Genomic DNA, 21638 nt, shown 5'->3' with positions numbered 1-21638 from the left:
TGTTTGACTCCTAGTCATTTTTTAATAGATCAACCGCTCCTCGCCGTTCCGCCTAGATCGAGTCCAGAGTCCGCCAGTAGTCAGTCCGACCGGCGGAAGTTAATGGACCAGTGCCATCAGACCTTTTTGGCGCCGTTGGTCCTCTGAGTATTTAACCATCACGTATCACGTTACAGGATAGATCCAAGTGGACTACGGGTGTCCCCAATGTTAAAATAGACGATATGGTCGTGGTAGTAGACAACCAAAATCCGCCGCTAATGTGGCGACTCGGCCGTATAGTAAAGTTGTTTCCCGGTACTGACGGTCATGTCCTTGTCGCTCGAGTATTACGCGCACAGCGTCGTCCGACCGGTGGTCAAACACGTGCTGTTACCCACCAAGTAACGCCCATTCTGTTGCACTAGATACCAACTGGGATTACTGTGGGTACCACGCGTGCTTCTCAGCGCATCGCTCCAACCCATCCGTTTTTTTTTAATTTTTTTATACCAGGCGCGTTCACCAAAGGTGTTGGGTTTAGGTTCTCCATGGGTCGATATATATATATATTATATTGCTTTTTATATATTATTAAATATTTTATATTTTGTTGATATTGAACCATATGTTCGTGTATTTTTTTTTGTATTATTTATATTGTAGTATTTTATCTATTTGTTGGTTGAATTTTGTTATCTTTAAATAAATGTACACCACTGACTCGACTTGTATTGATGAACGAATGAGGAAATATCAAGATTTCACCTTCAGCAGGGACCTTGTGCATCCGTCCGCTACATATATTCAGTGATACGAAGCCTCACGGGAAGAGGATGTTCGAACACGGATATGCTTTGCGTCACCCGGTCAACCGGTCCCCCTTTAAGGTGGTGCGACTGTAAGACGAAAGTTCGCAAAGTTGTCAGCGCCGCCGCTTTGTCGCGCGTCGCAGCCTACACCACTGACCGGTTGTTCGTCGTTGTTCTCTTCTTTTTCGGCGTTCGGAGTGTTCGGACTTCGCGGATCCTTTCCGCGCGTCCTTCCTCGCCGCACCGCCAACACAGCGTGTGTGTGCCATCTTTTGACATGACCGTTTGTCGTGCCTCGACAAACGCTTTCGTTCGTTTTATCGGTTTTCGCATTATTCGCGATATTACAGCTTGATCGCTATGTTAATTAGTTCAACCCCGTTCGAACGATACGTTTTTTCGCCAACGACAAGTCGCACAAACGTCGTGGTTTCCGCGGTCCGACGTCGTCATCGTCTTGCGAATAGTCAAGTAATAAATTCGCGTTATTCGCGGTAGTATGGCGTGATCGCTGTGTTTCGAGTATCCGCGGTCCGACGTCGTTATCGTCACGCGAATAACGATTTGTAAATACGCGTAAACTATCGACCACCTACATTCGCGCATCCGACGTATATTGTATGCATGTCACCGCGTAATCCGTCGATTTAAGCCGCCGCCGCGCGCCGTTTTCGTGTATACCGCTCCCGCCCTAGTCGTGATCATCATAAGGCGTGTCGTCTCAAGTCGCTGTCTCCTTGCCAGCGTAGAGGACCCCGTTCAGCAGCCTTTTCAAGCAACCAATCATCATCGTGTCACGTTTGCAGTCGTCGTGGTCACGGGTAACGTCGGTCTAGTCATTTTATATAAATTGTAAGTCCCCTTTTATGGACGGAGCATTTATGTGCTAAATTATTTATTATTATACACTTTTGTATATTTCGGGCCGTGTAATGCGGATTAAAACTGCTTATGCGAGCCTATTCAAGAGACATAGACAAAGTGTCATTGGAGGGGGTACGTATTATTACATAGTTCGTAAGCACTTTTCATAATGCATACGCGACCGTGGGACGCGACACTGTTTATTTCGCTATACTGCTATAAACCATCGAATACGACGTGTATATCTGTATAGAACTACGTTTTATGAAAAAATGGACTCTTCGGCAAGCTATTCAGGTAATAACGAATGTATTTGTATTATTGAAAAATTACTATTAAAATCGTTTGGATCAAATTATATTAATTATATTAATTACATGCATTATATTAATACATACCTAATGCATGTTTTTATACCTAACTATTTAATTACCTACTAAGTTTATATGTGTAGTAACTATACACAGGTAATTTATATAGATGTATAATTATGTAATAATTGATAAATTAATTTTCTTATTTTCCATAGGCGATAGGCAATTGTCTATAATATAGAGCAGTGGTTTTCAAACTTGTATTATACACGGCATACCGTACACTTCAAAAAATTTTCACGGCACACTGACCTTTTTTTTATATGAACAAAATTGTTTTGAATTAATTATAATTATACATACCATTAATAAGAAATATGTGATTGATGGGTTAACAAATATTTTTAATTCTTGGACGAATAGATGATACATACTCGCATTTTCTTATATCACAATTCAATGCAATCGGTAATTTATGGAAAAACCGCGGCACTCAGTTTGAGAAACACTGCTATAGAGTATAGACTCTTTAGTATTTCTTCAGTCATACTAGGTACTTATTTTGACATTTAGTGCACAATGTTTTAGTCACATAAATAAATCAATAAAAATTATATGGTGGTACACAAATATTTTTATTTTATTTCACTATTACGACAAATACAATTTTCATGATCTCCACGAATATAATGATAAAGTCAAATATAATATACACAAATTTTACTATGTCCTTAAAAAGATTCCGGTCGAGCTGGGGCTCATCCGGCTTTCCCCGTCCGCACGCCTATGATAAAAATATAATATATTATATTAAAAATCATGTAGGTACATTAAAACATTAAATTGTATACAGAATGATTCTTTTAAAGTATGACACTTATTATTTTGAAAAATTATCAAAAATACCCTACACTGCATACGTTATTTCCGTCTTACAAACGCATTATATAGGAAATTGTACTTTTAAATAATCCATTTACCTCCTTTGTGCGTATTTTTAAAATAAAATACATTTTTTATAATTAATAATTACAATTGTCAAGTTGAATTAAGTTTTTATTTTTTTTAATTGATACATACATTTTCAAATTCATGTTCCGTAATAGAATTTTACTAAGAGTATTTCGAAACGCGAACATTTAATTTAATTATGATAAGTTTTATATATTCTGAGTTATGAGTGTTATGACATATATTTAATGTTAAGATACGCCGCAAAACGTCACTTAACTTATCCACTCGTTTAGACTTTAAATACTTATAACTGATTAATTACTTTTTTATTGCTATTGAATTATAATGTGATATGATTGTAAATTGAATTTTATGATTAAATAAAATAAACATAATACAGTTTTGAAAAATTGATTATAACATTAATAAACCTATCGCAAATCAACCAATTTAAAATGTGATAGTATTTCACATTTGTATAGAATATAAACAATATTATTGTAATAATATTGTAGGAATATATGTGTAGTCTATTAGAGAACTTTATAATATTTGTTATGTAATTACTTTAAATGTGTTTTGGTCAGGGCCGGCGCAAGGGCAGTGCAACCGATGCACCTGCGCAGGGCCCCGCGGAAAACAAATTATTACTGAATAAATATTTTAATTTAGAAAATATTACATTATAAATGAAAATATTATATTTCAAACTACAGTTGAAATAATAGTTTGGTGATATCTTAGAGAACAGTACTTGCATAGGCGTGCGCAGACTTTAATTTCCGGTCCAGCCTGGAAGAATTAATGCCCCAACACTTGAACAGTGCCCCTAATTTTTTTTGACACATTAACATACTGTAATATAATATATTACAAAATAATTGTAATAATTGTAAATTTAAAATTGTGTACATGTATATACCTATGCAAATAGAATCAAGTTGTATGTGCAATGTGCATACGACATTAATGTGCTAGGCATAAGTACTTGTATATTTTTTAAGTTAAAAATAAAATTACATATTATATTAATATATACCAATACATTTTTTATATCTAATTATAATACATATAAACTTAGTAGGTAATATAAAAATGTGTAATTATGTAATAATTGATAAATTAATTTTCTTATTTCCCATAGGCGGCGATAGGCCATTGTCTATACTATGGAGTATAGACTCTTTAGTACTTCTTCAGTCATACTAGGTACATATTTTGACATTTAATGCACAATGTTTTAGTCAGATAAATAAATCAATAAAAATTATGTGGTTGTACACAAATATTTTTATTTTATTTCACTATTAGGACAAATACAATTTTCATGATCTCCACGAATATAATGATAAAGTCAAATATAATATACACAAATTTGAAATTTTACTATGCCCTTAAAAAGATTCCAGTCGTGCGCACGCCTATGAGTACTTGTGTGCTATATTTATATTAATACTGTACTGGTGATTGACATAATAACTTATTAATATACTTGTAATAATATTATTATTATTGTATTTATAGTTATAGCTATTATTGTTGATAAAAAATAATTATGGGTATTTTCGTGGTGTCGGCTGTACATGCATTGATTAACTGAAGAGTATAAATAGATTATGTTGAATGTTGTCATGTCGATAATATTATTTTGATCTTATTACTTACTTGTGTCTACTGATATTATTGTTTCATTTATGAATTTATGATTTATCTGTCATTTGCGCATACGCATTACAAGTGTAGAGACACGCGAATAATATTATAATATATTAATATTTTTAATATTCATACAACTGGCAGTCACTATAGGTAAATAAATTTTTTATTATTAATATTATGATTTCATTTATTTAGTTTATACAACAGTAAATAAATGTATTGCATTTTAAATTATTTAAAAAGTAAACATTCTTATTATATTTTTGTATGTAATCTGGAGTGTATTTATGTGTTTATGACACTTATTAATATATAATATTGATGGGAGAGTGGTCACCTTCATTTTATTTCAGAATGTTTTAAAAGAATAAAACAATTTAATTAAATTAAAATAATAATAGTATATTTATAATCATTCTGCACGCCCGGCCCAACTCGGCAAAAAGGTGCAGACAGACTACTAAACCACTGATAGACATAAGACATACTAAAAAACATAATTATTATAATCGATCACTATTGTCATTTGTCGTCGTGGTCGGTCCGAATCGTCGGCCGACGCACTTCGACAACGTACACAAAATAATATAATAAAAATAGATCGAATTATATAAAAAGTCGCCGTGCGTCGAGTAGACCACGAAATTAATTAAAAACTATCTAAGAAGCACTATGTCACAAACAAGACCAACTGGACTTTCAACAATATCCATTGAAAAAGATATAGCTGAAACTATCAATTATGACACACATAAAAATGATTTTGCAAACGAAAAGTCAAGAAAAAAATCGTTCTAAAATATATAATCAATAATAAATAATATAATATATTATTTTATTGTATACATTTATTTTATATATATATAAGTAAAAATAAAGAGTAAATATTAAAAATTAATCGTTGTGTATTATTTTATTTCAACTATTTTGCACGGGGCCCCACAATTTGTAGCGCCGGCCTTGGTTTTGGTCAATTAGCGGGAGATTAACAATTTCCCGATGTTAAATTTTAATTTTAAATTGACATAATAATATCTATTGAGTAATTTCTATTTTTTCCGTGTAATATTGAAAATTCATATATTATAGTTTTCGTTTATTTAAATCTGTCAAAAAAATATTTATATTTTTTTTTTAAATAAAAATGATTTGCTATGAGTATAAAGACCTCCGAGGTCCGGAAGTGTCCACCATCTTGGATTTTATATGTGATTTTTCAGTTTTTTTAAATTATCTTTGAAAATCCTAATTTTATCTCAAAAATACCTTTATACAAAAATGTAACTGACAAAATTCTGAACAAATATGGTTTCATTATTTTTTTTTTGTAGTTTGAATACGTTAAGAGCAAAATTTACCCATGTGTTAGAATATTAAACGCGGCGAGCTATAATACTTTATATATATAATATATATTATTTAGGATGCAAGTTGGCGCCGGGTAAGTCCTAACGTGTTGCAGGAAGTATTAATATTAAATGACACAAAATGTTCGAACCTTGTTGACACTATATATTTACAAAAATTAATAGGTATTATTCTAAAGTTCATACTAAGTATGAACAACTTTAATAGTGTGTCGCCATAATACAAAAGTTGCTAAACACTGTACTAGAAAAAGCAATATTTACGTTTATATATATTAACATATTACTATATTAGTATATTACAAATAAACATTATTATTGATGTACAGTATATAATAAATAATTTAAATATTATAATTTATAATCATATTATATGTGCACCGCATTATTATTATTTAGTAAAATATAAGTATTATTACAAAAGTAAAATTAAAACCACGACAGCGATAACCAGGAATGGACTGCAATCAGTATTTTCATGGAAAGAACCAGTGCCAAAATGTATTTTAGAAAAAATTACCCGTGCGTGTATAAAAAGTTGTGGAGCAGCATGCATGCGACTGTAAAAAATATGAATTTGAAGTGTTCTGCTGGATACAAAACATAATCTGGCCTTTCATATTTAAATTATGAACAACAAGTTATTGAAAACGAGTCCGATGATGATTCAAATGATGACGAGGATGAAATATGGTCCATCTGCCATCATCCAAAGTAAAAAATGAATTATTTAATGTATCATAATATAATGGTAAGTTACTATCCTAAAATATATTAAATAGGTACTCATATTTGTTAAACAAAAAATATCTAAAAACATTTATAGTAATTACAGTTTATTTATTTTTTAGATAAAGAGAATCTTGCCAAAAAAAGGTATCTAAAGCATGAACAAAGCCAGATTCTTCGTCTGATAGCAATGATAATTTATCTCCTGTAAAGCCATCTCTGAAATAGAGAAAAATGATTTAATTGTAGACCTACTTGAGGCACCTAAAACACCTATTGAAAAGTCATGTAATATTATAATTTATTTTTAATCTATATTATAAACTAAATATAATATATTCTATTTAATATAATTTTTATATTAATAGTGTTTGCTAAAAATAGCACACTTGCTTCCTTGGATTTGATCTCACCTATTCTCTTAAAAAGTAATGTAATCCAAACTTAAAGAATATTATTACTAAAATGTAATATTCTAAACTTTTTCATTGTATTTATTTTGTTATAAAGATTTTACATGTAATACATATATATATATATATATATATATAATTAATATTATTTTTAATTAGTAGAGTTATAACACTTATATAATATTAAACCTAATATTAACATTTTTTTAAATATTTTCTTGTACAGATATAAGCACTAATTGTACAGTAAGTTCCTCCGACATTTGACCATTAAATACTTCTACTGTTGATGTTTGTGCGTCGAATCAACTCCGTATTCATCCAGTGACTCAATAATTAAAGACAAGATAAATACAGGTGAATATAATTCAATTCAAATTATAATTTTAAATTGTTATTGTGAAATAAAATATATGATACATTTTATTATTACTGTTATTATAATCTGTAGTACTGCATCTTGCTCATATGATCCTGAATATTGTAATGCAGTAACAACCATTAAAGGTGTGGAAAGTAAGACAATAACAAACTGTTAACTGTATTTTATTGATGAATGACATTATGTAATTTAATTTTTATAGTAAATAATTTCCGTATGACTGATGATTCTAAGAAAATTGAAAAAAATACTGCTATACCAATTGAATTCAATATTAATATGGATGACAAAATAAACTTTAATAGCATTAGAAAAGGCAAGTTATTTTGTATAATTATGTAATTCAATTATTTTTATGTATTTTTTATTAGTAATAGTACCTAATTTTAATTGAAACTTATTTAGAATTATTTGGCCACAATTCAAATGAAGATGAAGAATTAATAAAAAGTTTAGATGACAATAGAACTTTAACAGAGTTCATTTTAGAGGCTCAAAATGATGATTTTTTTATGGAAGGATTTACTAGCTGTAATAATTCAAGTCTTGTTGAAAATACAGAAAATGGTTTGTTTGAATATTAGAATTTTTAATTTGTATTATTATATATTGCCAATTATAATTTTATTTTCAGAAAATTGTTGTTATAAAAATATTACTAAGCACAAGTCTATTTTAAAATTAAACAACAAATCTGTAGAATCTATATTAAAACAATTTATAACTCAAATTTATGTGTTGAATAACTCAAATACCAAGATCTGCAGTGCTTTTAAAACCATGGACCAAAAAATTCAAATTCAAATGAAGTCAAATGACAAGATAAGATCCTTGGCATTATCTATACCTGTGTTATCCTCATCTTTGGTTGGTTTATTACAAACCAAATCACAATTGATGAGGTGGATGTAGTAGAAATACTTCTGGCGGATAACAAAGATGAGTTAAAAAACCAAGAAGAATTGGTGAGTAGAAATAACAATCATAAAATGCTATATAAATTAAAAGATACATATAATATTTAATATAAATTATAATATCTGTACTTGAATTACAGGTATATAAGCATTAAAGAATTTTTAAATATAGTTATATATTATAATTTATTATTAATTTTCATTATATATTAATTGTATGTTTAATTTATATAATAGAATATATATAGGTATACAGGATATTAAATCAGGATTTACTTATTGCGATAACTCCTGGTATGATGGAGATACCTATTACAATTATAGTTTTTTTTAATTTGTTTAATTTTTTCGAAACAAATTAAAAGTATAGTTTTAAAAAGCTTAAATTTTTTCCCTTTATCTATTGATTTTTAATCATTTTTTTTTTTAGTAAATACTATAGGTTATGATAGCAAAAATCCAGTTATGTCCGGTTAGCACATGCTTAAACTATCGGTTATGGGTAATGTCTAAATCCTATAGTGGGACATCTTATATTTGGACGTACATAACATATATATATATAAAACTGATATTATACTGTACTTATTTATATATAACATTATATAATATAAAGGTTTAATTTTATATGAAACTGAATATTTTCAAACATTAATTAACAAATATATTTTGATTTGTATGTTTACAGAAATTATATCTTTACATAAAAGCAATGAACACAAGCGCGCCCACAGGATAAAATTCCACTCGGGGCAAGATAAAAATTCTAAAACCAAATCAAAAAGGTTATTTTAAGTTTAAAAATATTTCTAGTGTCTTCATTTTAAAATAGCATAACCTACATAGAAAAAAAAACAACATTATGTCATACTTCATAAATGAATCTCAATAAAATGATGTTATAATTAATATGTGTGGCATTAAATTAACAATAGTTTTAAAAAATTCCCAGTAGGGGCAATTGTCCCTATGCTCTCCCTATGGGCGCCCTTGAATGAACACGTTTTCATTGAGTGCTGCGATAAGGCAAACAGTTAATTCTTGTTTTGAATACCATATTTTAACATTGTTCAGTTACAAAGGGAAAACTAAACTTTTATTTATAGCATTAAAATTATATTCAGTTATTTATGGTAAGTTGAGCAATGTTTATTTAATAATTCTTATTTATACTTTACTAGTTTATTTTCATATAGATACTATCGCTATATTGTAGCAATAAGTGACAATTTTAATTTTTTTATTCTAAAAAATCATTAGAAATTAAAAACTGAAAATAACTTTTTCCTCTAATTTAAGTGTTTATTATGTTCCAGAAGCTTTATCTAGTTTACGAACATCTCCATTAGAAGAGTAAGAGTTCCACGAGGTTACTGACAACTACGTTCGACATGCCATTAAAAAATACACTAATACATCAGTTTGAAATTAATTTAAATAAACACAAATAAGGTTTTCTGTGTATTCTTTAACTAACATTATATTATATGTAAACAATTCACTTATTGCTATTATAGTTGTTAGTTTTTTTTTTATTGATATTAATAATGGTTTTATTAATATTAATTTTTTATTACTTTATGTCAATTAAAAATTTTTGATACTATATAGATATTATGTTTTATTTATTACAGTATAATATTTGGATTAGGTAATATATTAATATTGGTTCAATCAATAGAGAATCCAATTCTTTAAGGAGTAGCCTGGATAGTGTTTATAATGCAAAAATACTAAAGTGAATTGTCTATTCATTTTTTTATGGAAGCTTATTAGCATTTGTATGAGACTAAGTATCTTGGTCCCTACTATTTGTTTCTATGCCTATAAATGAATAATTACACATTTATAGAAAAAATTAAATTCAATAAAGTGATTTATTACACTTATAATATTGAATTTTACACAATTTGTGTTCAGTGCTGTGATTCTTAACTGAACCATTAAATCACTAATATTTACACTAATGGTGCACAGTATAGAATAAGTTAATTTCTAGCTAAAACGCGGTTATAAGTTATAACTTATAACACTGACCTACGCACTAATCGAGCACAGTGTTATTCATGTAAAAAAATCGGTATTCAAATGGAAAAAAAACACCATGCCCTGAACCACAAATGCACAGAGTTCAACACATACACTTTTATAATATTTTAACTATAAAATTTTGCACTTGAATTGCTGCACAGGTAAGTACTACCTTTATCAATATTACAATAAAAAAAATAAACTACATTTATTATTAATTTTCTAAGTAACTTTTTCTAAAATCTTTTATTATTAATAAATTTATATTTTATGTACCTACTTAAAAACATACGTACAAAATCGTAGTTTTTAAAAATGAATTATTCTTACATTGTACGACAGTTGTATTTTGGTCGCGTGACAGGAAACAAAGTCTTGTTATTTATATAATATGTTGCGTTCCAGTGTTATTAAATATTTTTGTAGCATAATAATATTTTCGCAACACTTATAAAACACATTCAATAGGGACCAAGAGCGAGTTTAGTGTGAATTCTAAACGCCCAAACCGCTAATAATTAACGTGTCTACTCAGTACTTACTTGACGCGACGAACCAGTGACGTATGTGCTCATTAATAGCCTATTTTACTTTAGAATTAATATTAAATCAATTGTCGAAATAATCCGTTAAATTCGTTATTTATTTTTGTTTGTCACTACTACAAGTACCGTTAACATCTTTACTACAACTATGGTATTTACACAGATATATAAAATAATAATATATTTTATATATCTGTGGGTATTTACAGCCGAGCCGATAACGACAAGAAAACATCAACAAACTCATTGATAAAACTCACGAATCGTAAAACCTATATTGATAACGTTGTTAACCGCAAGTCCACAACGGGGTACATCTACTTTCTCTGTTGTCGAAAGCGATAGTTTTTTTAAGCTGCTATGCGAGCCACTACCATCGTTTCCCCTTCCGTTTGCGTTGCCGTACTAAGTATACCCGGCATGTGTCTTATAGTTGTAAGCATGCTGTATCCACGTGTTCGTTATCAATGAGGAAAATATATTGATTTACGGCACAGCTGTTGCTGTTGCACGAGACACGAGAATCGCACGACGTTTACTCGCGCGCAAAATATTTTATAAACGCGATCATTATAGCGCGAAACGTCGAAAACCACTGTCATTTGCCGGTCGTCGTAACTTTACAGTCTACTCGGCGAAAACCAAAAAAATGCCGCCGACATTTGGTGAAATGCTTTCGACTTTTCGGCTGTTCTTACACGGTTATCCCGCACAGACGTATTAATATAATACAGCGGTTGTCAACCTTATTAAAGTTTTAAAATATCGTAACTACTCGATGACGGCCATCGCACTGAACGACAATACTCCAACGAGTCCAACGTAATGTATAGAAATTGTAGTGGACAAAGTGTTCGCAATACTCGTATAAAACGAAACGTTACGTTTCTCGTTACCTAATACTACCCATGGCAATAGTTTTCCTTTCTCGACCAAAATGGTAAAATTTTTTTTTTTTTATTTATAGAGGAAAATGTTCTATAGCTCGTTTCTCGATATATTAATTTTAAACTGTATAATAATGTATATTTTAAATTAAATAAAAGTAGGAGTTCATTGAGAACTGTAGAATTGTTTTCTTCTGTTGATAAAAAAATCTGTATTTAATGAAAATACAATAATTTTACGAGGCCTAAGAATCAATTTATTTTACCAATCTCATTCCCTAAATAAGTATCAGACTATAATCTTATAGATTAGTTAAAATAGTACTACCTCATATCCTAAAAAGGAAGATAAAATATATAGCATATAGAAAACTATATACGAGTATACTGACTATACTGATCTACATAGACATCTAAAAAGTTAAATATAATGTAAAATTGTATATTTGTATAACATAATATAATTAATAATATTCAGATTATATCATTGTACAAGTCAACATATTTTAAATTATCTATAGTTAGGACACTTCAAATATATAACATTATTAACACAATATGTTTTACAAAGGCACAGAATTGAATATCATCAAAACAGAATTAGCACTCATAATCATGCTCGTGAACCTGAAAAAACATTAAACAATAAATTAATAATCATCATTATTAACAAAGTAGGTATAATCAGGCCCGGATTAAGGACAAATGGGCCACGAAGGCCTACCATAAAAAAAAAAATAACATAATTTTATATTTTTCCTAATTGATAAAACTACTTTTACAAATTAAAAATTGTATTCTTAATTTTTTTTATTCCTTATATATAATCTAATTATCAAATTTCTACTGAAGTAATTTGTGAATAATATTATTAATACCTGTATTAATTGATAAACATTACAAGGTATTCTAAGTTATAATCACAGACAAAAGAGCATTTTCTAAACTGACACGTATAAAAAACCATTACAGAAGTACTTCAACACAAGAAAATTTAAATTCTCTAATGAAGTTATCATGAGAATAGATATTTTTGAATTTATTGACTGATGAGACTATCAAAAAGTTAGCTTCTCTAAAAGCAAAAATGTTTTTAAACATATTAAATAGGTATATCACTTAATGTAATTATATATATGATAGATAACAATAAATAAAAAGTATTAATCTAATAAAAAAAAAACTGATCTATTAAAAAATTTAAATTGTGATCCACAAAAAGGTATAATATATGAAAATAAAAATGTGCGTATGTAACTCCTTAAGCATGGATAAATAATTAATAATGTATTATTATTATTATTATTAATTCAACAGTTAATTCCACGACGTAGAAATCTATCATAATAATATAGTTTTTATTTATTGTTATTATTTTTAAGAAGTTTAATTTCAATAAGGTCAAACAATAATGCACGAGCGTCTATAATAATAATTATTTTTATTATTACATATGAGTCATTTGTCACAGGCATTTTTACTGTGCATTATTTTTTGTCATCTCTTCATAAAAGTCGAGAAGCATGAGTGGCCTGTAACTTCGCATGAGGCTTGACTCGATTGGTCTAGATGTACTATGCTCGGTCCACCTGACCTGGTATAATATAGTGTTGTCTTCGACCAAATGTCCCGTGACAGCTTCTGGCTCGAGATTTCTAGCAAATCCGTTGAACGTCACACCACGTTCAAATGGTGTGCGGTTGTCGTTGCCGTGAACAGTAAAAATTGAACGTGATTACCGGGTAGCTTTACATGTGTAATGTAGACGACGACGACGAGAAGGAAAAAACGAACACGCGCACCAGAACGGTCCCGGGGATCGGAAGAAGCACGGACCATGGAGCACACGCGCCCGTTTCTTATCATCATATTATTTCGTTATCACCGTCATTGTTGTTATTAGTTATCATACACTTTATCGTTACTGTTATATACTGTACCTTGTTTGTTGCCTATTGCGGCCTCTTCTAGCGACGTTCCTGCCGCGAATGGGAACGGCGTTTGCAAACACTCTAGGCGAGGGTTGCGGCACATCCGTGTCCATGGATTCGGGTGTTTCCGGGACGGATGGCGCAGCTTTTTCCATGGTTGGCGGCGGAGTCTCGAACACTTTCTCGGACTTTAACCTTACGGAAATATGGTTGTGGTAATTTGCAGCATTGGGCATGGTCAACAATGATCTAAATAGAAAACATACATACCCGCGTAAAATTCCAGAGGTGCATATGCGACAAGTGTTGTGAGGCCGAAAGGCTGTGGTGACACGGTGAACGGGAGAAGTGGTAGGAGTGTCGTAAAACCAAAGCGCCGCGTGGTCACTGACGATGCCGAATTGCCGAGCGCCGTTTGACGGGCGGCCGACACGACCGGCGAAACGTAGGTGTCGCGACCGTCGGCCGCGTGGCGGTTGGGAATCGGCGGCAGTGACGCTAATGCGCCTCTACAGGTACCGGACTTCGGTCGACATACGATATCCGCAATATTAATAATATGACCGACTACCGTACTGCGCGATTTAAAAACGAAAACGAAATTATTTTTTTCACTCGTAAATGAAAACATTGCGCTTATCGTGTCACGTACACTGCAATAAAATTGTGTTCTCCGGTCGTCGTATACTATTCGTTTAGCACATGCGATAATATCATTATTCTACAACTGCGTTTATACGTATTATACGATATAAATATATATCGAATATGCAATAATAATATTAAAATATTAGTATATATATATATCGATAATCAATAATGCACAACGTTTTGAATTGTCGTCGATCGATGATTATTTGTATACCTACTCTAATGTGTCGAAAAAAACTTGATTCTTCTCTTTCATTCCGGTAGGCTCGAAAACTTAAATATTTAAAGATATAAAAGCGATCCGCGGTGGGGGCGGGGGGCCTACCGCTATTGGAACCGGTGTTAAGAGGACGCTACGCAATATAGGCAACTAAGACCTTAGAACATTTTTATTCGGAAATGTTAATGTTGTGCTGTGCCCTATTAAATCAAATCGACTCGTAATGAAAGATTTATAGACAAGAATATTATCCGCTTTCTCTCGTTGAAATGTTATGACATTTTACGTTTTACGCGAGTTATGATCAATTATTTACATATTCATAATTCACTTAAAAATTAAAAATATCTTAAGAACCCAACAAGAGAAACGTTAACCAACGATACATTCACGTTAATGTTATACCAAATTGGAACTGATGAACGTTAAACAATGTGTTAATGAACTACTGAACTATTCGTTTCGTTCTCTCTCTCTCTCTCTCTCTCTCCCTGACCCGCGCCATAATATTACAAAACATTTAGGTACGACAATTACACATAATATAAACACTAAACAGATACTTAATATTAGAACAATACGCTTTATATCAATCTTCATATTTTAGCATCGTTGTAGATTTTTATTCTAATAAATTATGCTCTTTTGTAATCGATAATTATATCGATATATTAATAGCTAGTGTTATATTACTAATAATTAGAAATTTGAATTATTCAAATAATAATTATAATAAGCATAAAATTACACTTTTATAGTTCTTTTTAAATCAAAATTCTATGTATTCCAATATTCCATCGTATAATGGATAAATATTTAATATAAAAACGGTTTAAGTTATTTACTGCAACGACACAATTGAAGGCAGTTAAATATAAATAAACGCAGCAAATAAAATGTTTATCCATAATTTGTTTGCATGCAATACATTTTACGTTATAAACGTTTGGCCATCCCTGGTGCATATACCGTGACATACCTGTTGGTTGTTATCGCCCGTAACACGTCATGTTGCTATATAATAATTATTACGTAGTCGCTCCAACTAGTCGGAACTGGAAAAAATAAGATCGAAACGAATAAACGGCCTGATAGTTGATATGCATAATATTTCCAGAAAATATATCAACACATCAAATTATACATATAACTCCTCGTATTTACAGCGGATTCGGAGCCGTTCTTATCATTAACGCCTTAAAAAAAAAAAATCAAACATTCTCAACATAATTACCTCTCTGTAATTAATCAGCTAGGATTTTTACCTATTTTTAGCAGATATACACGAGTAATTAACTACTCGGTATTTTTGAAAATGCTTATAGATGGATGTATAATATATATTAATAATTGCTCAATTAATTTAATCAAATTATGATTGTATACCGAAATAGGTCTACCTATTTAATTCAGAAAATATATTTGAATGCGTCATAAAATCTACTTGAAAACTTACATAAATTTTGAGTTTTTGAATTCAAAAATATTTATAATATTGAAAAGCAAAATATCAGTTTTTAATAAATTACGTATCGAATTAAAAAAAGTTTTAAGAAATGTGATCGAATAAATAGGTAGTTAATACAGTTAGCAAACGGTTGATATTTAAAAAAATAGTAAAAATAATAATTTATTCCCGTGTAGTGCCGTGATTGACATTCTATGTACGCATGGGGGCGTATAATGATCACATATAATAAGAACCTATGTCACACATATTGACACGACGCGCATGAACCCACTTGGAAAATTTCCAATACTGAACTTATATATTATATATTTATTTATAACAATATATATAAAAATTATAAAAGATAATATTATTTCATCTAATAATTAAACAGCCGTTATTGAATACTCCTGAAATGTTAACTTTGAATGTTTATATAAGTTTTTTTTCGATATTGGTGAAACGAAGATTTTTACCGATTAGAAGAATCTGCCGTCAAACTTTAAGTCCTGGCGTACAATAAAGATCCTAAATACAAATATGCTTACCATTCGTTACGAGTTCTCGTGAGTCACAAAGTAGACTTAAGTAATCAGTAATTACTAATTACCGATGATACGCGTCCCTAATATTACACATACTTCTTATCGCGCGACTCGGACAAGACACGATTGCGATAACAATTAATACTGTAGTCGTGTAGTGTAGATGTGTATTTATGCGGTTCAAAAATCGAGTATAATAATTCAAGGATTTCATGAAAGCTCAACTGTAGACTGTCGTCAATATTTCCGGTTTAATGCTAAAACATTCTTTTTTACAAAAAAATATAATTTCAATAAATACATAAGATAATAGTGACACGGCCGGTGACAGGTACTTGTCCGGACCGATTTCCCGTCCCTCACTGTGTTTTACGGTGTGGGGGGGGAGGAGAGTCGACGGTGTCGTATCGTCGTTGGCCATGGTGGCGGTTGATAAGGTGCGGTGTTTGTACTTTGTAGCGGCGGCCGTTGCGTACCGTGTCAATAGTTGGTTATAATACATTATATTCTCAAATGAAAAATATGAAAAATTGTTATCAATAATACAATAAGAGCAATAAATATTATCTTTACATTTTTAATGTATCGATATTAATATGAATTAAATATTACACATTCAAAGGTGGGTGACTAAAGCATTATAACGCGTCTTTACATTGTTATATACTCTTTCGGTTAAGGCCAAAAGGTATATATATGTTGTAAAAGAGTTCGTTCACTTACGGGTTGTATTCAAAACACTACACAAAATCTGTTTAACTTTAAGAAAATATTTTATTAATTATTTTATTATAAGAATATTTTAACAACACAGTATTATACGAATCGGCTACTTATTCGCGACTAACTCTTGCTTATTCTACGTTCTTGTCTTGGCGACGCAGTCGCTTACAAAAAAAATACACATATTGCTTACACTACTATATTATTGTATAATATGCTTACTAATCTAAAGTGTGTGTGCAAGGGTTCCTAACAACATGAATTCGTATAGGTACCTGACTATAGTTAGGTCTTAGGTACATGGTACACCACAATATTATATTAAATATACGTTGTATACAAGTCAATAATCGATAATTGAATAATAATAATATTGTAATTTATATGAAATAATTTAATAAAGATTTGTAAAGTAAACACAAGTCGACAAAATGAGACGGCGGCAAAATGAGAATATAATGTATATGGGCAATAAAATGTTACACTGTCCAAACAAATAATATTCTTATTGTGAAGAGGGTGTTGGGACACTACACACTATTCGTTTGCGTTCTCTCACTCACACTCTCACTCACTCTTCCTGTCTCTCTCTCTCACCCTCATTCTCTCACCGTTTTCTCTCTCTCTCTCTAGCCCATACAAAAAATGGACAAAACACAATCGCGCAGTTATTATTTTTTTATGTTTTTGAGTTATCATTGAGGAAATTACCCATTCACAACTAATAAAGTAATAGAGATTAATATTTTATTTTTCAAAATTAAAAAACAAATTAATATTCATTTGAATGTAAGTTTTTTTTTTAATTTTTAAAATAGAATACAAAGTCTGAAAGTCGGTGGTATTTAAATATAAAACTAATATGTCAAAACCTCAACAATTTTATTCTCCATAATTATTGTAGTGTATAATTTTACTATAAGATTAATCAAAAATAGATAAATAATTATTATACGTGAATAGATTTTGTCCGTATTGTGCGTGGGTCTGAGAGAAAACATATATTATTGCGGCGTCACTCTGATACCTATAGACAGTGGTCGGCAACCTTTTTGGACTCTCGAGACACATTCCCGAAATAAAAAAAATCACGGGCCGAACAAAAAAAAAAATGTATATTCTTAAATTATTTACTATGAAAAAAAAGTACTATCTAAAACTTTAAGATAATGAGATGTTTAAAAAAAATGTTCGTTGTTCTAAAATTTAAAGCGGTCCGTATACAATAGTTACGCATGCCAGATGTGACCCAAATTACAATGAATTAAAAAAAAATTCATGATTGTAGCCCGAGAGTCCCAAAAGTTTGACGACTATTGATTTAAGCTAAAGAAAATTTTTCTAATTGGATGGTCCCTTAATATTGAATAAATAGTTAACTACCAACTAAAAACTGACCATTATTCATAATTTATTGTACTTAAGACAAGTAAGTTGTTCATAAACCGTTGAAATTATATTTATTATTATATATAATTACAGTGTAATAACGCAATAATTTTGTATTTGTGATATAGATGGTAATAGTATATATATATATATATATATATATATAAAAATAATCTAAGGCAAGTAAAAATCAGCTTGCGAACGAAGCAATCGTTTTTTTTTGCTATTATCTATATATTATACGTATTTAATCTGAGTGGCTTGGTTGGTCATACATTTTTGTTTCTCTACATATAGAAATTCCAAATTAAGCTACATAATATAACAAACGTTGCAGACTGCAGTAACTAGTAAGAATATTATAAATATAGTTAATACAATATAAACGACCGTACAGTGAGATGTTTTCAAGAAGATGGCTAAGCATTATTATTTTACTCAACAATATGGTGTATTGTAAACTAACCTAACCCAACCTTGTCACGTTTCGACCGTTGTCCATTTACCTACAGCAGAGTATAGATGTATGTGTTCCGGCAATCGAGATCATGGTGGGTTAAACATAATAATATAGGTCCCACAAGCAATTGTAAATTTTACTAGAATACCGTTTGAATAAAAACATGTAATGAAAAGGTCGAATATAAAAACGTTTTTATCTTCTTACTTACAATGAGTATTCGGTATATGGACCACCGCCAGTGTTAAAACCCTTGTTACATATATACGTTAACGTGTATTGCAACGACATATGTCGAAATTTCTAAAGTAGATATATTGGTTTCTATTGCGTCGTATGATTTTATACTTTTAACGTGATTATCTTTTATGATGGAGTCTGCACCAAAAAAAAAAAGGTCCTTATTGTATGGCCAGATTTGATATGGGTTATAGGACCTAATGACAGTATTTTTCAACAACCTTTTTCGGAACTCACAAGCTAACAAAATAAGATACTGCAAGTCGGCGACAATACCGCTCATACAATTGTAAATAATATATATCATATATATATCATTTAAACTAACCCAATTCGTGCGACGATACAGCGTAGGCGTTCAGTTTACAACATTGCAGGTCGTCCTTCCAATAGCTATAAGACATTTTTTCCAAAATCTATTGATAAAAATATAAATATTATTAGGTAATTTTCCGTAGATTTCGTTATTATTGTATTATTTAATTTATTATTATTTAGTATTTAAAACACATTGGTTACAAAATATATGTGAAAGCTTTAAAAGTCAAGATATTTCGAATTGCTTAATATCGGTAAGCCATCTTATTAAAATGATAAATATTATGAAGTTAAAAATTAAATAGGTAAAAATAATTTCAACCACCCAAACGAGTTAACTAATTGTCGTTCAAAAATGGATTTTTGAGTTTTTGGTCAAAATCATTATTACATTCACTCAAACACGAACACAGTCAGTGGGACACTGCGATGTCTATAGCCAATTAAATTATAGCCCATATTATGACGAAAAACATGATACCATTAGCTAGGTAAGCGATCACTTTATACGGTCCGTTGTTTAGACCGCATAACGCGGACACTTTGTACGGACAGGTAAAGTTGTATAGATTGCAGAACACGGACACTTTGTATTATATTATTATTATATACATAAAGTATATATTAATATATACATATAGTTATATACCTAAGTGTTATGTGTATATAATGTAAATTATTAAAATATAAAAAAGGAAATTTATTCATTATGTTATAAAATAAAGTATATAATACTATACTATTAGTCAAAATAATCAGTTTAAATCAATTAAAAACGTGTAGTACAATATAAACATATGTCGAAAAACGTGTTCGGGGTCTGCAATGAACCTTTTTACCCGACCATACACTGCCCGCGTTTCACACTTCTAATGCTCGACCGTACAAAGTGACCTAGACCCCTAATAGGTAGTCTACCGCTCTAACTATAAATCGTACGCCACTTGTTACGGTGATTTTTAATAATGTGGGTGACGACACGTATTCTTCGACCACAGCGGCGTGTAATGATTATACATTATATATTACGTTAATACACAGTAATATTTGTCCGTTTTTGTTTAAACGAAAAATAATTACTAATGAACTTATTGTTTTTTTTTTTCTAAGTAACGGCGTATGTTTTACGTGCAAAAGTGTCTAGATTTCAATCGTTTAATATAATATTTTAAAATTTTTTATGTGATTTAATATAACATTGTAATGATATATATAATATAATATATCATTATTAATTAATTATATGTAATTTATTTTAACATTTAAGAATTTGACTGTACCAATTATTTATAATTTAATTTAACATTTACATTAAGGATTAAGTAGATAAATAATATACTATCAAAGGTCATATACATAAATGCTTTGTAAGATATAATGATATTGGTATACAATGATATATCTTTAAAAATTATTAATTATTTATAATTTAATTTAATATTTACACTTAGGATTGTGTATACAATGATGTATTTTTCAATGCGAAAAAAAAGAATTGTAATTGTATTTTAACGACTTAAAATAATATTACAAAAATATATTGATATTCAACATTTCAAAAACGTTACCTACCTAATTGTTTTTGAAATAACGATTGTCGCACCTAAAATGGATCATCCGGTATATATTTTGGTTTAAGAATTTTTATATTTGGTTTCGGTGATAGCCTATTTGTTGTATATTATCCATAATATTCCGATGTTCCTTAGCTAAACGACCATATTCGGGGCGTTTAGACACAACGAAAAAAATTAATTTTTAATTTTATCAAATCTTAAGTGCATATTTTGTAGCTCAACAATATTGTATTCTTTAATGATTTAAATACATATTCTGTGGTTTTTTGAGTACATATTAT

General features: G+C 30.0%; 1 protein-coding gene and 2 pseudogenes across 2 annotated transcripts; 2 read left to right on the top strand and 1 right to left on the bottom strand.

The window, feature by feature from the left end:
• The first annotated feature begins 5254 nt into the window (after positions 1 to 5254).
• Positions 5255 to 7815, top strand: LOC113557960 (annotated as a pseudogene).
• A 73-nt stretch (positions 7816 to 7888) lies between these two features.
• LOC113558955 lies at positions 7889 to 9837 on the top strand (annotated as a pseudogene).
• Positions 9838 to 12347: 2510 nt separating this feature from the next.
• Positions 12348 to 14161, bottom strand: LOC113558770. Of its 2 annotated transcripts, none has more exons than XM_026964304.1 (2): positions 13794 to 14161; positions 12348 to 12480 (listed from the first exon to the last, which is right to left on the bottom strand). In XM_026964304.1, exons 1-2 carry the CDS (start codon positions 14018 to 14020, stop codon positions 12417 to 12419), a joined length of 291 nt encoding a protein of 96 aa, XP_026820105.1. In that variant the 5' UTR covers positions 14021 to 14161; the 3' UTR covers positions 12348 to 12416. The 2 variants fall into 2 exon arrangements, with proteins under 2 accessions (XP_026820105.1, XP_026820104.1); XM_026964303.2 differs by lacking the exon at positions 12348 to 12480 and adding an exon at positions 13410 to 13711.
• Positions 14162 to 21638: the final 7477 nt, after the last annotated feature.

The sequence above is a fragment of the Rhopalosiphum maidis genome, chromosome 3 (genome assembly GCF_003676215.2).
Source record: "Rhopalosiphum maidis isolate BTI-1 chromosome 3, ASM367621v3, whole genome shotgun sequence".
In the NCBI taxonomy this organism is placed as follows: Eukaryota; Metazoa; Arthropoda; class Insecta; order Hemiptera; family Aphididae; genus Rhopalosiphum; species Rhopalosiphum maidis.
Note: the sequence above shows the minus strand (reverse complement) of the source record. Positions and strands in the feature narration are given on the sequence as shown.